The sequence below is a fragment of the Saccopteryx bilineata genome, chromosome 1 (genome assembly GCF_036850765.1).
Source record: "Saccopteryx bilineata isolate mSacBil1 chromosome 1, mSacBil1_pri_phased_curated, whole genome shotgun sequence".
In the NCBI taxonomy this organism is placed as follows: Eukaryota; Metazoa; Chordata; class Mammalia; order Chiroptera; family Emballonuridae; genus Saccopteryx; species Saccopteryx bilineata.
The window spans coordinates 346537804-346558190 of record NC_089490.1 but is presented as its reverse complement, the minus strand read 5'-3'; the positions used below and the strand labels follow the sequence as shown (position 1 = coordinate 346558190).

General features: G+C 38.0%; 1 protein-coding gene across 2 annotated transcripts in view; it reads left to right on the top strand.

The window, feature by feature from the left end:
* POLD3 (DNA polymerase delta 3, accessory subunit) overlaps window positions 1-20387 on the top strand; it is a 59347-nt gene that overhangs the window by 12715 nt on the left and 26245 nt on the right. The window contains exons 4-8 of one of the 2 annotated variants that reach the window (XM_066250121.1): window positions 5903-5942; window positions 7165-7297; window positions 13711-13963; window positions 14568-14640; window positions 19371-19536. In XM_066250121.1, the coding sequence (XP_066106218.1) occupies window positions 5903-5942; window positions 7165-7297; window positions 13711-13963; window positions 14568-14640; window positions 19371-19536 (665 nt within the window). Of the gene's footprint in view, window positions 1-5902; window positions 5943-7164; window positions 7298-13710; window positions 13973-14567; window positions 14641-19370; window positions 19537-20387 lie in introns of both variants that reach the window. The other variant, XM_066250114.1, reaches the window with a different exon arrangement.

Genomic DNA, 20387 nt, shown 5'->3' with positions numbered 1-20387 from the left:
ATTTCTGAGAAATATATTATAATAATTAAGTCAAATATTAAAAAAATATAAAGTCCAGGTGTGCTTTTATGGTAATTAAACAAAATAAATACAACAAAATTAAATTTATTCTGACATTAAAAAACATTTTTATGTTACATTTTTTGAGTTATGCTTTTTAGAATTCATAAAAAAGGGGTTAAAAAGTAAACGACAAAAAAATTATCTTTTAATATATATAGATACATTCTTAGTTAGATTTAGTAAATTCAGCAGGTCCCGGCAGGAATGTGTTAAGTTTTTTCATTCTTGTGTTTATGAGAAACATGAGCCTGATGTGTCCTAGCAATTTCTTCAATGTTTGGGCATATATTTGAAAGGCAAACTCTCATTTCCTCATCAATACATTGAAGAATTCCTCTCTTCTTACTCTTAATTGTGTTGAGGATAGAAAATCCTAATTCACATAAATAGGATGTTGAAAATTATAGTAAAATGTTCAAAGCTTTTTTAGATATTGCCACATGTTCTTCTTTTATAGAAATCCAAAAAGCTTCAAGAGATAATTCCTTATGTTTAATCATCAATCCAAAATGCCCACAATATACATCATCTTTACACGAAACAAAGGATAGAAGAAACTTGCCTCCAGTCTTTCTGGGGAACATGGGGGGTAGTGTAAACAATCCAGCACCACAGCTTAACAGCCTTTTGCAACCTAATCAGGCAAGTGAGGTGGGGGGTTGGGCAGACTGTCAGCTTATAGCCAATTCCCCACACCTCTGTCCCCCAAAAATCTAAACTCCAAAAACCCTGTTGGTTTTTTGGTCCTCAGCAGGCACATATTTCTCTGGAATACCATAAGGCACACCTGGAAATCTTCTATAGTGCACCAGTGCGCCCTGGCACACACTTTGACAACCACTGCCCTAGCCTAACACAAACAGAACACTTGCACTTTTAACAGTCCAAAATGGCGTAGTTAAGGTATCGGGGATGCCAGCTCCCTCATTCATAACACTGCATTACTGCATATTTTTCTGCCGTGTGCGACCAAACTAGTTTGCTCACATAGTAAGTACGACACTAGCAGTGTAAGCTTAAACACACATCTCAATGTTTTTAAGTTTTTATGGGAGTGAGCATTGTAAACTTGAAATGTATGTCGAGACTGTCGGAACCCGAGGACCCTCTGTACTGACTGGGATTTGTTTAATAGCAATTGAGTCCCAAGCATGTGAGATTTAAAACTAGGATGCCAATTTAATCATTTATAAGGAGAAACAAAATTGCTAGGGGAATCAGATTTTTAAATTCTCTGTAGCCATTCCTTTCCTTGTTGGTAAGCTATTTGGCAAGCCAGGTAATAATCAAGATATTTGCAAGTGTAGAATCAGATGTCATTATACAGGGGTGGGCAAAGGTAGGTTTACAGTTGTATGTGAAACAGTTTATTCTTGTATATTATCTATTAATTATTATATTATTTTGAACAACTGTTAACCTATTTTTGCCCTACCCTGTATATCTGAAACACAAAATTAAGCAGACCTGATTCATTTACTGAGAGAAATAAACCTGGCACCAGAACCCTCTCTTTGTATGGCACTTGAATGGATACTACCAAAGTTTGCATCGGAATGTCTTCTTTTGTTTTCAGAGTTAACTTGCTCTCCTGTCTCTCTGGTCAATGCCTTCAGTCTAGTCATAATTCTTTACTGTGTTTCTCTCTTTCTTTCTCTTTTTTTTTAAATTCCGTGAGAGGTAGGGAGGCAGAGACACTCCTGCAGGTGCCCTGACCAGGAGCCACCTGGCAAGTTCACTAGGGGGCGATGCTCTGCCTATGTGGGGCGTTGCTCTGTTGCTCAGCCAAGATCTTAGCGCCTTAGGTGAGGCCATGGAGTCATCCTCAGCGCCCAGGGCCAACTCGCTCTAATCAAGCCATGGCTGCAGGAGGAGTAGAGAGAGAGAGAGAAAGAGAGAAGTGAAAGGGGCAGGGGTAGAGAAGCAGATAGGCGCTTCTCCTGTATGCCTTGACCTGGAATTGAACCTGGGACATCCACATGCCAGGCTGACGCTCTACCACTGAGCCAACTGGCCAGGGCCTACTGGGTTTCTTTAAAGCAGTGAGTTTTATTCCTTTCTTGGTTGCTGATTTTTTGAGAATCTAAAAGAAAAATTCATAGGTTGACATTCATAAAATTTTGATTGTTCACGCATCTTCTGGAGCAGGGTCTGAATTTAAGAATTTATGTTTTAAGATAAAGTTGTTGATTTTCTAAGCCAAATGACAGAGATTCTTAATTTGGTATCTTTGCATGGTCTTTGGGATACAGGAGGTTCTTGGATAAACCAGTGAAAGTGCATTCAGATTGTTTTCTTCACTGCGTTTTTGTTTTTTTTGAGATCATTTTTCAAAATGAAATATAACCTGTATCAGTTAAAAACTTCTTTGCTGTGGCTTGCTTATAAAGACCTTTTATTTTTAAACTTAAGAGGGTATTTAAGTCTTTAAGCAGCAGAATGCTCTCAAAGGAAATCTTAGAATCCTAATATAAAAATATATCGAGGCCCTGGCCTGTTGGCTCAGTGGTAGAGCATTTACCCAGCATGGGGAAGTCCCGGGTTCTATTCCTGACCGGGACACACAGGAGAAGTGACCATCTACTCCCCACATATCTCTCTCCCTCCCTTCCTCTCTCTCTCTCTCTCTCTCTCTCTCTCTCTCTCCCTCCTTCTCTCTCCCCTTCTCCCATGGCCATTGATTTGAGCATGTTGGCCTGGGCACTGAGAATGGTTGGTGGAGCCTCCGCCTCAGGTGCTAAAAATAATTCAGTTGTGAGCATGGCCCCAGATGAGGGGATTGCTGGGTGGATCCCAGTCAGGGTGCATGTGGGAGTCTGTCTCTCTATCTCCCCTCCTCTCACTTGGAAAAGGAAAAAAAGAGAGAATTATTTGAAAATTTCAAGGGGGCATTTGGTTGGGGTTTTTTTTTTTTTTTTTAAATTGAATTTTTAGAGAGGGAGGGAGGGGAGTGGGATGTGGGGGGAGAGAGGGAGAGAAAAAAGCATTCATTTGTTGCTCCACTTATGCATTCTTCGGTTGTTTCCAGTATGTGTCCTGACTGCGGTGTGTTTAGGGATGACGGGGGTGGGGGGAGATGGGGGACAGTGATGACTGAGTTAATTGGCCTGGGCCTACTTGATTCTTTTTGTTGTTAGAGGTTGTTAGTCTGATTCATCCTTTATGAAGTTCCCCATTAGCTTTTTCATCTAATGATTTTAGCTTAGATTGATTTTTATTATTGCCCAGATCATTGATTCATGAGGAGTTATAAAATGGTGATGTTCTACTTCTGTCACTTTCTGCATATATTACTAGTTGGAATTTTTCTATAAAGAGGAACTTCTCTCAGTAACTTGCCATATTTTTCCTTTGTTTTCAACTGCTAAAAAGCTCAGGGGGCTTACCCTCAGCCAGGCTCATGGTTTTCTCCTGTGTCCTCCTTTTAACAGAAATGCACTGAATTGGAGCTCTATTCTGGTGTGTTGTTTTAGCACCTGCAAACTGGCATTTCCACTGAGCTGTTTTTATGCATTTTCAGTATCCCCTGAGGCAGCATATTGCCACACCAAACTCTAGGTTATCCAGATTTTCTCCTAAGGGTACTAATTATTATTTTTAGGGCTCTTATTACAAGGTTGCATTGGTATGAGTGCTTCGTTCCTAATTCTCTCTCTCATAAGCTCTGTAATTTTTATTGTACAGCTTTGCAGAACATGACATTTAACAATGTTTTGTATTTTTTTGAACACATAATGAAAACTTAACTGATATTCCCAGTTCAGATTTGCAATTACATTTTTATAAAAATTTATTTGATTTTATGTTGCTCTTTTATGTGAATTTTGGTGGTTCCTACATTAGCATAAATATGTATCTGCTTTAGCCAAATATATGAGAGTTAGGAAAGCAAAACCAGTATTTTTACTAACAATATGATTGAAAATATTTTGACTTCTTTGTAGTTGTGGGATGCATAGTCAACCTGTGTTTTAGAATCACTTGAAATAATTAAATAGTTAAACGACCAGCTAGTCAAATTCAATTTTTTTCCTCTTTGAATTTTTAGGTTCCCTTCTTTCCTTTACAAGTAACTTTTTATTGGTTTTATGTTCTCCTTTTATTGTTTTTGTTGTTCATATTTTTAATATAAGTAAATATATATTCATATTAATCCACTTTCTTTCCTAGAAGTTTTCATACATTACACCCTATTTTGCACATGGCTTTTTCTGCTAACAGTAGATCCTGAGCATTACTCCATAGTAGTTAAAGAAATAGCCTGGCTTGTGGTGGCACGGTGGAAATAGCCTGGCCTACGGTGGCACAGTGAATAAAGTGTCAACCTGGAATGCTGAGTTCATTGTTTCAAAACCCTGGTCAAGGCATATATGAGAGTTGATGATTCCTGCTCCTGTCTACCTTCTCTCTCCCTTCTCTCTCACTCCTCTCTCTCTTCTCTCCTCTCTAAAATGAATAAATGAAATCTTTAAAAAAAATTTAAAAATTCTGCTTTGTTTTACAGTCTCATGATCCTACATTAATAGATATACCTTAGTTTACTCAGTAGTCCCTTATTGATAGTTATTTGAGTTATTTATAATCTTTGGCTATTACAGATAGTCCTGCAGTGAATAGCTCAGAGTATATGTGTTCTGTATTTTTCCAGTGTTTTAAGGTTACATGTCTAGAAGTAGAATGTTTATCTACTTTGTTTTTTGTTGTTTTTTTTTTAATTTTATTTATTTATTTTTAAAGAGACAGAGAGTCAGAGAGAGGGATAGATAGGGACAGACAGAGAGAGATGAGAAGCATCAAGCATCAGTTTTTCATTGCGACACCTTAGTTGTTCATTGATTGCTTTCTCATATGTGCCTTGACCGTGGGCCTTCAGCAGACCAAGTAACCCCTTGCTCATGCCAGCGACCTTGCATCCAAGCTGGTGAGCTTTGCTCAAGCCAGATGAGCCCACACTTAACCTGGCAACCTCGGGGTCTTGATCCTGGGTCTTCTGCATCCCAGTCCGACACTCTATCCACTGCGCCACCTCCTGGTCAGGCTCTACTTTGTTGAGTATTGCCAAATACTTCTTCATTTTTCATTCCCAGCAGCAATGTGTATAGCAACTGTTGCTATACAGTTCTTGTCATGTTTTCAGAGTTATTTGCATTTCTTTTCATATGTCTTGTTTATTTTCTAAAGGATTGCAAGTCTTTTTTTCTCTATTTTAGAAGCTACATTTAACCCTTTGTGATACAACTTGAAGATATTTTTCCCACTTTATCATTTGTCTTTGTACTTTGGTTAAAATTTTGGGTTTTTTGGTTATCTAAGAGTTAGTTGTCAGTTTTTATGGATTATTTCAATTATTTCTGGGTTTTAAATTACAGTTAGGAAACTTCCTCATTTTCAGATTATATCAGTTTATCAAAAAATTCACCAATATTTTCATCTAGTGTGTATGTGGTTTCATTCTTTGTATTTAGATGAACAGACCCATTAAGAATTTAGTTGTTTTGTGGTGTGAGAGACATAACCAGTTTTTATTAGGTTCTATATGATTACATAGTAATTCTCATTACATTATTTATTAAAAAGTACTCTTTTACTCACACTGATTTGAGATGCTGTGGGTTATTTTTTAAAATTATATTGATATCTGTATCACTTTCCTTAACCTCATTGAGAAGTTTCAATATAAACAAGTTAAAAAATGAGTGTGACTATTAAATTGTAACATTTTCAGAGGTACTTAATGTTTCTAATTTTATATCCAAGTGCAATTGAATTATTGGCTTGGAAACTTTAAAATTGCAAGTTGTATTACTTTGAACATTAATGAAGTGTTATTTCCTTACAGTGCCACAAGGTTGCAGTAGTGAGAGAAGATAAATTGGAAGGTAAGTGTTATAGCAATTTAGCAAGTTTTTTCCCTTATGGCATCAATGTAGGTATAATAAAAATCTGCCCCTAACATCTGCATAAACTATATTTAGCTGTTTAACTGAATAGCTGTATATATATTTTTATTAGTTTCCGAAACATTAAAATATGATACTTCATCTGCCTAACTTCCCATTTTTAAAGTCAATAGCCACTAAAACTTATAAAGCATTTTTATCACAGGATTTGAAAACTCGTGACAGACATGCAAAAAATAACATGAATACCATATGGAGGACCTCATCAACTGTAAAAAGGCAGTAGTCTCCAAATATATTGTGTGTTTCATAATAGTTTTTTTAGAAAGAAAATTAAAGAATGCTTTTCTAAAGTAAGGAAGGTTCAATATAATGTCTAAATTAAATTTTTTCCACCTGTTTCAGTACTATCTTTGTTACTGTTCTATTTTCTTTTTAACCTCAATTCAAGGGAATTGTATAATAGGGTCCATGTGATCTTGTTTGTGTCTCAAGACAAAACCTGTGCAGTTGTACTTCATATGGAAAGACTCCCGCCTATGGAGCAGTTTTACAAATTAACTTGAATGTATTCAGAGTGATAGAGTTGTCCACTTTTTTCTTTCTCAATTCCCACATTGGTAGGCAAAGCAAGATTGATTCATTCAGTTGATACATAGTATTTACTGTGCGTCAAGCTCTGTGCTTGGCCCTAGAGACTTGCAACAAGTTAGGCACAGTCCTTTCCTTCCTAGAACCTAAAGTTTGTTCCTCTGATGTTCTTTTGTGTCTTTCCTCTGCACACTCACCTGGTTAGTTGTGTTTTGTTATGGTAATGCTTTCTGTGAAGTTGAATTACGTGAGTCTTTTCAAATAAAAATTACTCCTCAATTATGTGCTCAAGTGTAAGATTCTTCCCTGACTGAAAAAAATCAGAGTCATCATCAGTCATTCATTAATATTTACTGAGTGTCCACTGGATGAGTGATACCCTCACAGGTGTTGTACTTAGAACTGACTCACTACCACCTACCTTGTCATAATGTCCCCGTTGGAGACAGAAGAGGTGATGTTATACTGTATATGTGGCTATTTGGCCTTTTAGAGCTTTTTGGACCACCACAGGTTGTAAATGGTTTTAATGCAGAAGGGTTTCTTGTTAAAGTTCCCACATGCTATGAAGTTTGTGTATTAACAGACTACTTTTCCTGTTGACTTGTAGCAGTGAAGTCCAAGCTAGCTGTGACTGCCAGCGTCCATGTGTACAGCATCCAGAAAGCCATGCTAAAGGACAGTGGGCCTCTGTTCAATACCGACTATGACATCCTTAAAAGCAACTTGCAGAACTGCAGCAAGTGAGCTCCTTAATGTTCCTTGTGGGCTTCTTTACGAATTGGTTTTGTAAGATGTTTACATAGTGGCTGCCTCTTAAGAGTGCATGCCAAGTCTAGTAAAACCCCATTTATCTTGCAGTAAGACACATGCCTGGTTTTATTAGTACATCATAAGGTGAAAAATAGCAGCCACAACCCATATTGAAAACCCCAGTGGACTCCCCATAAATCTATTTCTCGTGTATTTATCCTGTCACTGCCACCAGAATGTTCGTTGTGCCCCCTCATTACTCTCTTTCCCCCATCATTCCTTATTAAATTCTGCCCATCCTTTTTGAACCAGTTCAAATGCCATCCTTCAAAACACTTCCTAATTTGATATCCCTCTACCTTCTGTCCAAAAGCAGTTGGTCTTCAACAGCCAGGATCAGATCTTGTTTATCTCTGGTATTCTTCACAGCACAGGAAAGTAATGGACTATAACACATGTGGGTTTTAGGACTTGATGGTCATGGGCTTGAGTTGTGGCTTTGTTCTTTAGTACTCCATGACTTTGGACAGATTACTTAAACTGTTTGAGATTTGATTTCTTCATCTTTAAATTGGATATAATAATGCCTACTTTGATCTGATATGAACATGTCACACTCTATAGAGTGAATATGGCCCAATGCCTGCCTATGGCACTGATGCCCCTATAAGGGGCAGTTATAGCACAGTGTGACAGTGTTATGGGAGTAATAGCATGGGAAGGTGCAGTGATGGCCCTATAGGGGACAGTTATAGCACAGTATGGCAGTGTTATGGGAATAATAGCATGGGAAGGTGCAGTGATGGTCTTATGGGGGGGCAGTTACAGCACAGTATGGCAGTGTTATAATAGGATTAATAGCGTGGGGAGATGTTGGGGAACACTCATCCCACATTTTTTGGTGGGGTTCAGAGAGGACACAAGACAGAAGGCTTCTTGATGGGATTGACACTGATCTTGAAGTGTGAAGGCCCAATAGAAATAGCCAAAGTAGAAGTCAGAGAGTAAGGGCAGAGCTGAGAGAAAACATTGTGTGTACAGAACCACGGTAGTTTTGAATGGCTGGAACAGAGGGAGAGGTAGGCAGTAATGAAACTGATTAGGAGTTAGATTCTATGCTTTGCCTCTTAGGATAAGAATTTAGACTTTATTACAAGGCACTAAGGACTGACTGAAGATTTTTAAGCAGATGAGTGAAATCAGATTTTTATTTTAGAGAGATGACTGACTGGTGGTGAAGTCAGTTCAGAAGGGAATAACCTGAAGGCAAGGCCATCAGGGAGGAGAAATGTTGCAGTGGTCAAGGGTAGAAATGACAGTTATACAGTAATGGTGTTGGGGATGGTAAGGTACAAAGGTTAAAGTGTCATGCCGTCAAAACCTGGATGTTGTGGTAGTGGCCAGGTGTGTGGGAAGAGTCTTATGTTTGTGGTGTTAATGATTATGGCCATGTTTTTGGCTTGGGTGACTGAATAGATGACCATCAATCACTAAGAAAGGGAATGTGTAAGGAGGAACAGGCTTTGGGGAAGGGGAAAATGATGAATTGGGTTTGGACATGTTAAATTTGAGAAGCCTGTTCTTTGCAATAGATAGGTTAGTTTGGATGATGAATACCTATGATATGCCATACTCTTAGAGGAAATGTTGTTCAGTGCCTCCTTAATAATCTAAACATCTGGGATAAAAATGGGGATTTTGGAATCAGAGAAAATGGGTAATTAGGTAGACATAGTCATTCAAAAGGAATGTATAGAACTATGATGGCAACCTTTTTATAAAAACTGCCCACTTTTGCAGTGCTGGTTAATCTGGTCCCTCCCGCCCTCTAGTGAGCGTTCCAGCTTTCATGGTGGGCCAATCGAGGCGCCATTTGGTTGCTCCACTACTGCCCACCATGAAAGCTGGAACGCCTATTAGTGGGCAGGAGGGACCAGGTTGACCAGCACTGCAAAAGTGGGCGGTTTTTATAAAAATGTTTGCCATCACGGGTATAAAATGAAAGGACAGAAAGTAAAAACTCTAGGTCCTAATTATTAGCTATGTAACCTTGGGCAAATTAATCTCTCTGCTTCAGTTTCCTCAGTAAAATGAAGCTAACAATAGTAACAACTTCAAGGGGCTATAGAGCCTTAAATGAATTAATGTATGTAAAGTGCTTAGAACTGTGCGTGGCACATAGTAAGCACTGTTTGAGTGATAGCTGTTTTTAAAGGGTGGCCACAAAAAGAGGATCCTGAGAGGGAACAGCCAGAGATAAGGGGAAAATTATGAGTATGTAGAGTTCTAAATATTTATGGGGGGGGGTTTGTTTGGTTTTTTTTTACAGAGAGAGAGTCAGAGAGAGAGAGACAGATAGGGACAGACAGGCAGTAACGGAGACAATGAGAAGCATCAATCATCAGTTTTTCGTTGTGACACCTTAGTTGTTCATTGATTGCTTTCTCATATGTGCCTTGACCGTGGGCCTTCAGCAGACCGAGTAACCCCTTGCTCAAGCCAGCATCCTTGGGTCCAAGCTGGTGAGCTTTGCTCAGATGATCCTGTGCTCAAGCTGGTGACCTTGGGGTCTCAAACCTGGGTTTTCTGCATCCCAGTCTGATGCTCTATCCATTTCTCCACCGCCTGGTCAGGCGAGTGTGTGGAGTTCTAAAAGCTAAGGAAAGAATTTCAAGAAAGAGGGACTGGTTGATAATATCAAAAGAAGCTAAGTAAACTAGGAACTGAAAAGTGTCCATTGGATTTAGTGATGGCCTTGGTAAGAACATTTTCAAGTAGAGGGACCAGCTGAGTTAATATAGGTAACTCTTTACAGGAAATATGACTATGTAATGGAAAAAAAAGAAGGAAGTAGATAAGGAGGAATTGAGACTAAGGGAAGATATATACATTTTTACAGTTGAGAATGCCTTGAACTTGTATTGTTAGGAAAAAGCCATAAAAGAGGAAATGGTTGAAGATACAGGGGAGATTACTGATAGAGGACAAATAGATATAGAATTGCCACACATAGTTTCTATAAGTTTCATGAAAATAGGGATCGTGTCTATTTCATTAACCACTCTACCTATAATGGTGCCTGGCAGATAATAGTAATCATTCAAATAATTGTTGAATGAACCTAATGTTAGGTATTAGTTCTTTGGCTTAAAACCTTGAGTGTAATAGTCATACAAATATTTGTTGAATAAATATAATTATATAACTAAAGAATAATAATTTATAAGTCTAGTGTCTATTAGGGAAAGATTATAAGAAGCAATACCTGACTAATTTATATAAATTATATTACTAGATTTTTTAAATCGTCTATTAAAATCTAGTCATGATATGTGGAGCTCTAAAAATTATTTCTTCTGTTGTATTTAGCAAGTAGGCAAACAAGAATAAAAGTGACTCAAAGGTTCAAAATGAAATTTGCACAGGGACCTCTAAAATAAATATGGCAAGTAGAAATGTGGTAATAGGAAGTACTTTAATGAAACTTTACTTAAATACTTAAAGTAGCCTTGGTAAAAATGTGAAGAATTTATCTCCAATAAAGAAGGTTGTATTTAGTGTTGAGAATTATGAGCCAACTGAGATCTGACTCATTGTTTCATGTGTTTTTAAGTAGTGCTGTGACAGGAAGAAAGTTGAAATTTTAGGATTGAGCAGATTCTTCTCTCTTCGGACATGTTCCCAGCCTAACTTGGTCTCTTCATCATTGCCAATTTCTGGTCCTGACCCTAAGGTGTGGAATGTAGACCAAATGAAGAAAGAGTTGTCTTGTGGCCAACTTTAGATGTTGACAATGAAATAAAACATTGCTCTTTTCCTTGTACATGGAAGCACCACAAAGCCAAAGAGGTAGAGTGGTGGGTGAAAGGAAATGATTTCCCTCTGTTCTTCTTTTTCACCACCAACCCCCCAAAGTGAGAAGCAGGGAGGCAGACAGACAGACTCCTGCATGCACCAGACCAGGATCCACTCAGCATGCCCACTAGGGGGCGATACTCTGCCCATCTGGGGCGTTGCTCCGTTGTGACCAGAGTCATTCTAGTGCCTGAGGTGGAGGCTGTGAAGCCATCCATCCTCAGTGCCTGGGCCAACTTTGCTCCAATGGAGCCTTGGCTGTGGGAGGGGAAAAGAGAGATAGTGAGGAAAGAGAGGGGGAGGGGTGGAGAAGCAGATGGGCGCTTCTCCTGTGTGCCCTGGCCGGAAATCGAACCTGGGACTTCCACACGCCGGGCCTATGCTCTACCACTGAGCCAACCGGCCAGGGCCTCTGTTATTCTGATGCACAAAATATTTGCGTTAATGCAGGCTTTTCCAATGTGGACCACAATAAATCAGTGGAAGATTTATGGAGCTGTAAATTCTAGTTTAGGGACTGTTCAGTCTGAAGTTACTTTTGAGATTAAGTGATTTATCAGGGATTTTATTTTTTCCTTAGGCCAGTAGCTAATCATGAAGTTATGCCTGGCTGATCACTATGATAATGGCTTTCACCACATAGTTTCTTTTTTTTAAATTTTTTAAAAATTTTTAATTTTTTTATTATTTTTAGTGAGAAGAGGGGAATCAGAGACAGACTCCCACATGTGCCCCAATCAGGATCCACCAAACAAGCCCACTAGGATGTGATGCTCTGCCGATCTGGGGCCATTGCTTCGTTGCTCAGCAACTGAGCCATTTTCCTTTTACCACCTGAGGTGAGGCCATGGAGCCATCCTCAGTGCTCGAGGCCAACTCACTTCAATGAAGCCATGGTTGCAGGAGGGGAAGAGAGAGAGAGAGAAGGAGAAGGAGGGTTAGAGAAGCAGATGATTGCTTCTCCTTTGTGCCCTGACCAGGAATTGAACCTGGGATATCTACACACTGGGTCAACACTCTACCACTGAGCCAACCAGCCAGAGCCTCAGATTTTTATGTATTGGTTGATTTTTAGAGGAAGAGAAACATCAATTTATTGTTCCACTCATGCATGCATTCATTGGTTGACTCTTGTACATGCCCTGGCCGGATATTGAACCCACTACCCTGGTGTATCAGGACAATGCCCTAACCAACCTAGCTTCCTGGTCAGGGCCTCATTGCATAGTTTCTTAAACTCCATCTTCTCCCACCCCAAGTTGAGGTAACACAATGAAGATAGGAGAGAAGCCAGAAGCCTCACTTATGTCTTATGTAATCATTCTTTCAATATATATTCCCTGACACTTACCCAGGTCTTACACAAGGAAATTGAAATACAAATGATGAATAATACATTTCCCTGCCTTTAGTGAGCTCTTACCTACTCTCAATAAGCAAAGATGGGGAAATAAAGTGTTCTTTGCTAGGGAAAGTTGGGGAACTTTGTTTTTTAAGTATAGCCATTTGAGAAGGCTAGATCAGTTATCCATTCACATTATATTATGGATTTATGTGATGAAATCGCATATGTACAGTGAATGTTCTCTGTAATATCCATGCAAACAGTTCCATTTTTTTTTTTTTTTTTTGACAGAGAGAGGGACAGATAGGGACAGACAGGAAGGGAGAGAGATGAGAAGCATCAATTCTTCGTTGCAGCTCCTTATTTGTTCATTGATTGCTTTCTCATATGTGGGGCTACAGTACAGTGAGTAACCCCTTGCTCAAGCCAGAAACCATGGGGTCACGTCTCTGATCCCACGCTCAAGCCAGCGAGCCCACGCTCAAGCCAGCGACCTCAGGGTTTCGAACCTGGGTCCTCCGCATCCTAGTCTGACACTTTATCCACTGTGCCACCAACCTGGTCAGGCCAAATTTCTTCACTTGGCTTTGGACATAATTTTCTGGTAGTGTTAGCCGGTATTATTACAAGTTAATTAACAAACAACTGTTAAGAACCACAAGTTATATGGGCCAGTGGCTGTGTTTCCAGCTTCCATGTTTTAAATCATGATCCACTGTGGCCAGGAGAGTTGCCAGGAAATTTGTTAATATTTAAAGCTCTTAATTTTGATTTGGTCAATATTTATTGCATATCTGGCTCTGTAAGGTACAGGTCTTGACAACAAGAGGATAACCATTTGATTTCCCAAGTATGATGAAATTATTAACCTTTTATTCTTGTTTGGTATATTCTTACTATTTAGAATTAGGATGCTTTTTTCCAAACAAGAATATTCAATATGGTATGGTAGATTCCATATCCAAGTTTTAACTCCAGACCTAATTCTCTTGTTAACTAGGTATATAATCTAGGACACGTCTTTGCCTTCTGGCTAATAGCAGTTTATCTGAATGAGAGTTTTGCACAAAATAATTTCTAAAATTTGTTCTAGTTCTGAAATTTTCCCTTTTATAGTATTAGGCTTAGAAAGTATTGTACTGACGAAGGAAGAGTTGAAAGGTAAGGTTTGATTTTGACATTTTATAACATTTCTGTCCTCAGGTTTAGTGCCATTTATTGTGCAGCTGCAGTCCCTAGAGCATCTGCTGAAATCTCGTCTGAAAAGTTTGAGCAGTCAGAGCTTGAGGTATCAAGTGAGGCACGAGCCAATAATGAGTTGACTACCAATGGTCATGACCCACCCACCTCCAAACAGATTTCCCATCAACATAAAGGCATTATGGGAATGTTTGCCTCTAAAGCTGCTTCTAAAACCCAAGATACCAACAAAGAAACCAAAACAGAAGCTAAAGAGGTAACAAATGTAAGTCTTCTTTCAAGATATGCCTTTCATCTCAGAATGGGTAACTAGAATAGCATGAATAATTCCAGGGGTAGTAGTTTAATTATATAAGGCTCTAATATTTAGTTCTAATTTTTATACTTTAGTTTGAATCCTTTAATTCTTGATACTCTCATCTGAAATAGTCCTTTTTCTTTTGATAATGCTGCTCACCAAGCCGTGAGCTATTCAGTGGTGGAACCAGCCTTGAAATCCACTTCTAATGATTATAAGTGTAATGTTTTGGAGGTTTTTCCCCATCATGTACCATACTGCCTCAGATCTATTTTAATTCTGTCAAATTAAGTAGTTTTAAAATACACTCAAAAGTTTAGATGTATTCATGGATAATAATTTTATGAGAACTGTGAGAACCTAAACTTTGAAGATTAACACCCAATCCTGGCCGGTCTGGATTTGTTCTTATATCTAATACACACACATTTTGGCATGATTATATAAAGACTAAACCATCATCAGAGAGGGCTCTGCTATTGAGGAGATTTTTTTTTGAGACTGCTACTTGAAGAGCAACCTAAACACTAAAAAAATGATGGGTTTTTTTCTATGCTTTTAGGCATCTTCATCGGGCAACAAGGCATCAGGGAAAGGAAATGTGATGAGCAATTTTTTTGGAAAAGCTGCTATGAGTAAGCATGTCCTTACTTTCTTTTGATTATTAATATATGAATGTTATTATACTAACTTACTACATATCTGAGGTGAAAGCCACCTTGTCCTGTTTTACCCATCTAGGACACTAACCATGTAGCATTCCTGAATCCCAACTTAAATTTTCAATATATTGATGAAAGTAACCCAACTGGAAGAGTGGATTTTATGAGTGAGCTGGGTTGTTTGAATCTTAGAGTATAGTTTACTATTCCTAGTTTTACTCCTGCCTTGAAAACAAATATTTGTTTCATAGAGCTTTTGAAAATGGGAATTAAAACAAAAGGGAGGCTGCCTAGTTAAGCAGTACAGTGTTGAGGTTAATATCCTGGAGACCGGGGTCAGTTTGTCTGGTGAGACTAGTATTAGCCCCATCTCCCAAGGGGCTACAAAACAGCTTTGCCTTTAGTTATTTTTGCATATTACTCATAGTAATGAACTAGCTCTCAGTGTGAATTGCAAGTGCCTAGATAGTACTGGCCATTTAAAAGGTATCTCCATTATTTAAAAAATTTTTTAAATAAGAATTCTTTTGTATGAAAGGAACCAATAGTCACATATTTTCATGCTTCTCATATCAAGTAAACATCCCCTGAGGGTATGTGGCAGAATACCAGGAGGAATGTAGAAGCCACAGGATAATTATAGCACACTTTCTTGGAGCATCAGTTTTATAAAGATTTTGTGGGGAAGCATTTTATTACATGCCTATGCAAGCAAAATTAGTCAGAATTCTGCTTTTTCATGATGGTCAGATTGGTGGTTGAGGAGATTAGAGTGATAGTTTTTTATTTGTCATGAAAGCTATCAGAGAACATTTTTGGATTCTGAAAGCAAATGGAAAATTGGATACTTTTAGGTTATTGAGAAACACAGTTGTATTCTTGCACGCACAGTGAACAAGGAGGGCTCTCTACTTCTGTGTAAATAGATCATGCTACTGTCACTGGCCTGTGTGGCTGGTACTGCTCTGCTCCATGGTACCCAGTCAGATTGTGTGGTTTCTTGGCAACCTCAGTGAGGTTCACATGTATATTTGTTGTTTTATGCGTTTTTGTAACCTTAAAAACCAGCAGATTTTTAAAATACATAAGACATAAGTATTAAGTGTAAAAAAAGAAAATCAGCTTCTCCAAAAAACACTAAATGGCAGATAACACTGCTGCTTTAGGAGGTCTTAGAAGAGGGGCAGTCAGACTATACAGTCATATACACTTATTCATTCATGAGTGTTACATAGCAAATATTTATTGAGCATCTACTGTGTGTGTGGCGTGATTATGTATTGATGCTACCATGGACAAAACGTTTGCAAACAAGGTTCCTGCCTTGTGGCCCTTATATTCTCCTTTCAGTGACACAAATAAATAATTAATGATTATTATTGTTAGGTGGAGAGTGAAGGGTGTTATGAAAGAATGTAATAGAGGGAAGAGGAAAACTTGGCTAAAATAAGAGTTACAGTAAATATTTACCTAATAAAATGAATGGCTTACAGAGTTGATTATTTAACATGTGTTTTTTCAAAGCTGAATGTTTAGAGTTATGAATATTTTTTATTACATTTAACATATGACAAGATCATTGCAATGAAAATGAAGCTTGATAGATGAAGAGAGGTGATTGTGGAGACTTGAACCATTTATACAACTTAATGCTAGACAATAACAAGCATTGGCAAGGAGAAAGTGAACTCTCATACATTTCTGTGGGAAATGTAAAATGATAGCTCACTTAAAAAAAGTGTAGCAGTACTACAGAAAGCTAAATCTAGGTGCCCTGAAGTTCCCCTCCAGGGTTTCTACTCAAGAGTTTAAACTCCATGTCCACACAGAACTCATACACAAATATTCATTGCATTATTCGTAATAGCTAAAAAGTGGAAACAACCGAAAGGTCCATCATCTCATGAATGGAATAAACAAATATGGTATGTCCACACAATGGTATATTATTTAGTCAAAAAAGAGTGAAGCAGTGCTGCAACATGGACGAGCCTTGAAACATTATAAGAAATGAAAGAAACCGAAAACAAAAAGCCATGTTTGTTTTATTCCATTTACAGAAAATGTACAGGATAGGCCTGACCAGCGGTGGCATAGTGGATAGAGTATCGACCTGGGACACTGAGTTCCCATGTTCAAAACTCTGAGGTTGCTGGCTTGAGCGCAGACTCATCTGGCTTGAGGTCAGGCTCACCAGCTTGAGCTCGGGGTTGCCAGCTTGAGTGTTAGATCATAGACATGATCCCATGGTCACTGGCCTGAGCCAAAAGGTTGTTGGCTTGAAGCCCAAGGATACTGGCTTGGCTGGAGCCTACTGGTCAAGGCACTTATGAGAAAGCAATCAATGGATAATTAAGCAGTCACAACTACAGGTTGATGCTTCTCCTCTCTCTCCCTTCCTCCCACCCCTATTGCCCCCCACCAAAAAAAAAAAAAATCCAGAATAGGATAATCTATAGAGACAGAAAGTACATTAGTGTTTGTCAAGGGCTGGAAGTGATGGAAAGGTTCTAATACTGGTGATGGTTGCACAAACAAAAACCACTGAATTGTACAGTTTAAAAGGGCAAATTTTATGATGTGTGAATTATATCTAAATAACAAAAACCTTATTGCTTTTTATGTTAAAAAACTAGCACTGGTGACAAAGTCATGTTACCTTTCTTTCCTTGTTTCAAGAGAGTTTGCTTAAAGGGGTTTCTTATTTTCCTGAATATAAAAATGAGATGCTTTTAATTTGTCAGATGATACAAGTAATTTGATTATTCAGGTAAGAATGATCAAGAAATGTGATTAAATTTTTTTTAACAGTTGCCTGAAATTGTTACAACAAACTACCTCTTTGCTAGCTAACTGGCCAATTGTAGTTTCGTATATGTGTAAATAGTAATTCCCAAAATGCTACAAACCAAGACAGAATAAAACTCAGGATGCTGAATCGTTTGACCAAAGGTATTTTTAATTTACGTTCAGTTTTCTGAAATTGATAGACTCAATATAATAGCCTCTCTTTTCTTACCCAGGAAGTAGGTGGGAAGTATTTGGAAGGTTTTGTTTCCTCCTCATGATGTAATTTTGAAATAGTTGCAAACAAAATGGTATAAATTATGGCAATAGAATGCAGACTTTGCATAAGCTTTAAAGATACACATGCATCTTCAGAGAACATTTTCTGGGTCAGTCACTGACCCCTCAACCGCTTGGAGAGACATATTTACTCTCCTATACAGTTTGGTGGGAAAGTTTGAGGAGTACTGATACTTGATTGAGAACAGCAGTGGTGAAAGTGCAGAAGAGAATGCCACCTTCGGGTGGTGGATTTGACCATTCAGATTTCCCATTTAAGTTCTGATCATTCAGATTTCCCATTTAAGTTTTCAAAAAATAAAGCATAAACAGATTACATATTATCTACTTTTTCAAATAATATATTTTATTTATAAGTTATAATGAGCTGTGTGTAGTTTTTTAGCCAAAAACTAAAATAGCAGTCATTTTTTTCTGTACTGTAGATAGGTTAGGCTAGTGGTTTTCAACCTTTTTACATTTGAGGACCAGTAGAAATAGAATTATTTTGGAGACCACTAAGACAGAAATCACCCTGAGCATAAGTGAATTTGACCAAGATCATTGGGCCTATAATTTTCATACATCAGGGTGGTGAACTCTTTCACAGACTGGCACAAAATTTCTGGCGGACCAGTTTGCGGACCCGGCAGTTGAAAAACACTGGTTAAGCTGTTTTATGACATATAACCAAAACTGCTTATTGAAGAGCTTCATGCTGTTTACAACTTTCTAAGAGTATTGTACGACTTTTCTTGAAAAACTAAAGAACTATCACTGAATGCAGCATATAATTTCTGTATATTTCTTCTAAAATTTTTCAGATGGCAAGTCTCATCCTCCTTAAATTTCTTAGTTCGCTGTACTATACTATAGTTGTTTTTGTGCTTTTCAGCTTGGAGTAGGGAAAGGGGTAAAGACTTTGAGGAATTAAACTGTGTTAGGGTCAAATCCTGGCTCTTTGATGTTACCTTGGGTAAATCACTTAACTTTACATATTGATCTTTTTTAATCTTTATGATAATCTTGTAAATGTTACTCCAGTTTTTACAGAGAAAGCTGATTTTTAGATAAATTAATTTATCCAGACTAAAGCAGGATTTGAACCAAACTTATCTGATTCCAAAACAGTCTTTCAGTTATATCATTAAGGTAGTAGGATATAAAAGTGTCCAAGCTTAAAAACATAGAGTATAATAGAAAAGAAGATTTTAGTACAAATTTCTGTTGTCATGGTTTAGAAGCTGTGTACTATTGGGTAACATCCTTTAATTTCTCTCGTAGTTTTCTCCTCTAACAGGTGTGAATGGTGATACCTCATAAAGTTGTATTTGTTTTTTTTCTAAGCCTTGCTTTTACTATCATTTGCCCTTGGGGCTGTGATATTATGAGGGATTAGCCAAAAGGAAAAATGAAAACAGTTAAGCTAGAGTGGTAGTAGGAAAGGAGAAATGTTCCCTGAGTAGACTATGTGCTCTGTTAGGACACGGACTGGGGTGATTTTTTTGTGTGTTTTTTTATAATCCTTTTAGTCCCTGCTCCTAACATATTACCTGGAATTTAGTAGACTGTCAGCGGAATGATAGATTAATATTGCACAATGGGATTGTATGTTGTCTGCTATACTTTATTTGTAGATAAACTTAAAGTCAATTTGGATTCAGAACAAGCAGTGAAAGAAGAAAAAGCAGTGGAACAGCCTCCACTGTCTGTCACTGAACCAAAGTTGGCAGCCCCTGCAGTTCTGAAGAAACCCAGCAAAAAAGTAGAGCCTGTTAAGATGCAGCATCAGGAGAAAAAAAGGTAGGAAAATTTTGTCACTTGTGAGGGAAGTTTGTGTCTGCTGGGGTTGAGAAGGTCCGTTTGGGCTTAATGACAGCAGGCAGTTTTCAGTTGAGCGCTAAATCCCACTTAATACCCATGGGGTACAGCTCCATAACCAGCGTGAGGGGAGAAGCTCAATATCTTATTAGTGAAGTAAAACTGGAATCTGCATTTTAGATCATTTAAAGCCCAAAGTCGTTTTTTTGAGTCCTATTGATCTGAATCGATGGTTTTTTTCTCCTTTACTTCATTTTAAATTTGTGGACGTGGCATAAGGGGGCCTGATTGTGTGTCTGTTTCTCACTTCAAATTGTAAATGAAGGGTTACACTTTCCAGTCAAATTTAAGAGAAAAAGTTCTTTATTTTCTTTTTATATCAATGAGTTTATTTTTCAAGTGGTAAAATGTAATTAGAAAAGAAAATAAAAAGCACACAAGCTGTTAAAAATGGATCCAGGAATTTGAGACACTACCTCATAGCTGGTAGGAATTAGTCTGTTGAAAGAAATTCTAAAGGACACTGTCAGTACTGATAGGCCCAGAAATAGTTGACTTTTGTGGCAAGGTTGGGGATACTCTAATAGAAAACATCAACAAAGTGCTGCAGTTTCAGAGGGTCAAGGCAGTGTCCAGTGGACTTCTCTCCTAGGAACATGTGATACAGATGGATTAAAATGTCTCAACTATGGATACAACACTCATTGTCAATGGCTATTAGGAATGCATTCAGTATTTCAACACTAAGTATAATGTTCACTGTATATTTTTAGTAGATGCTCTTTACCAGATGGAAGAAGTTCCATTCCTAGTTTGTTGAGAGCTTTTATTAT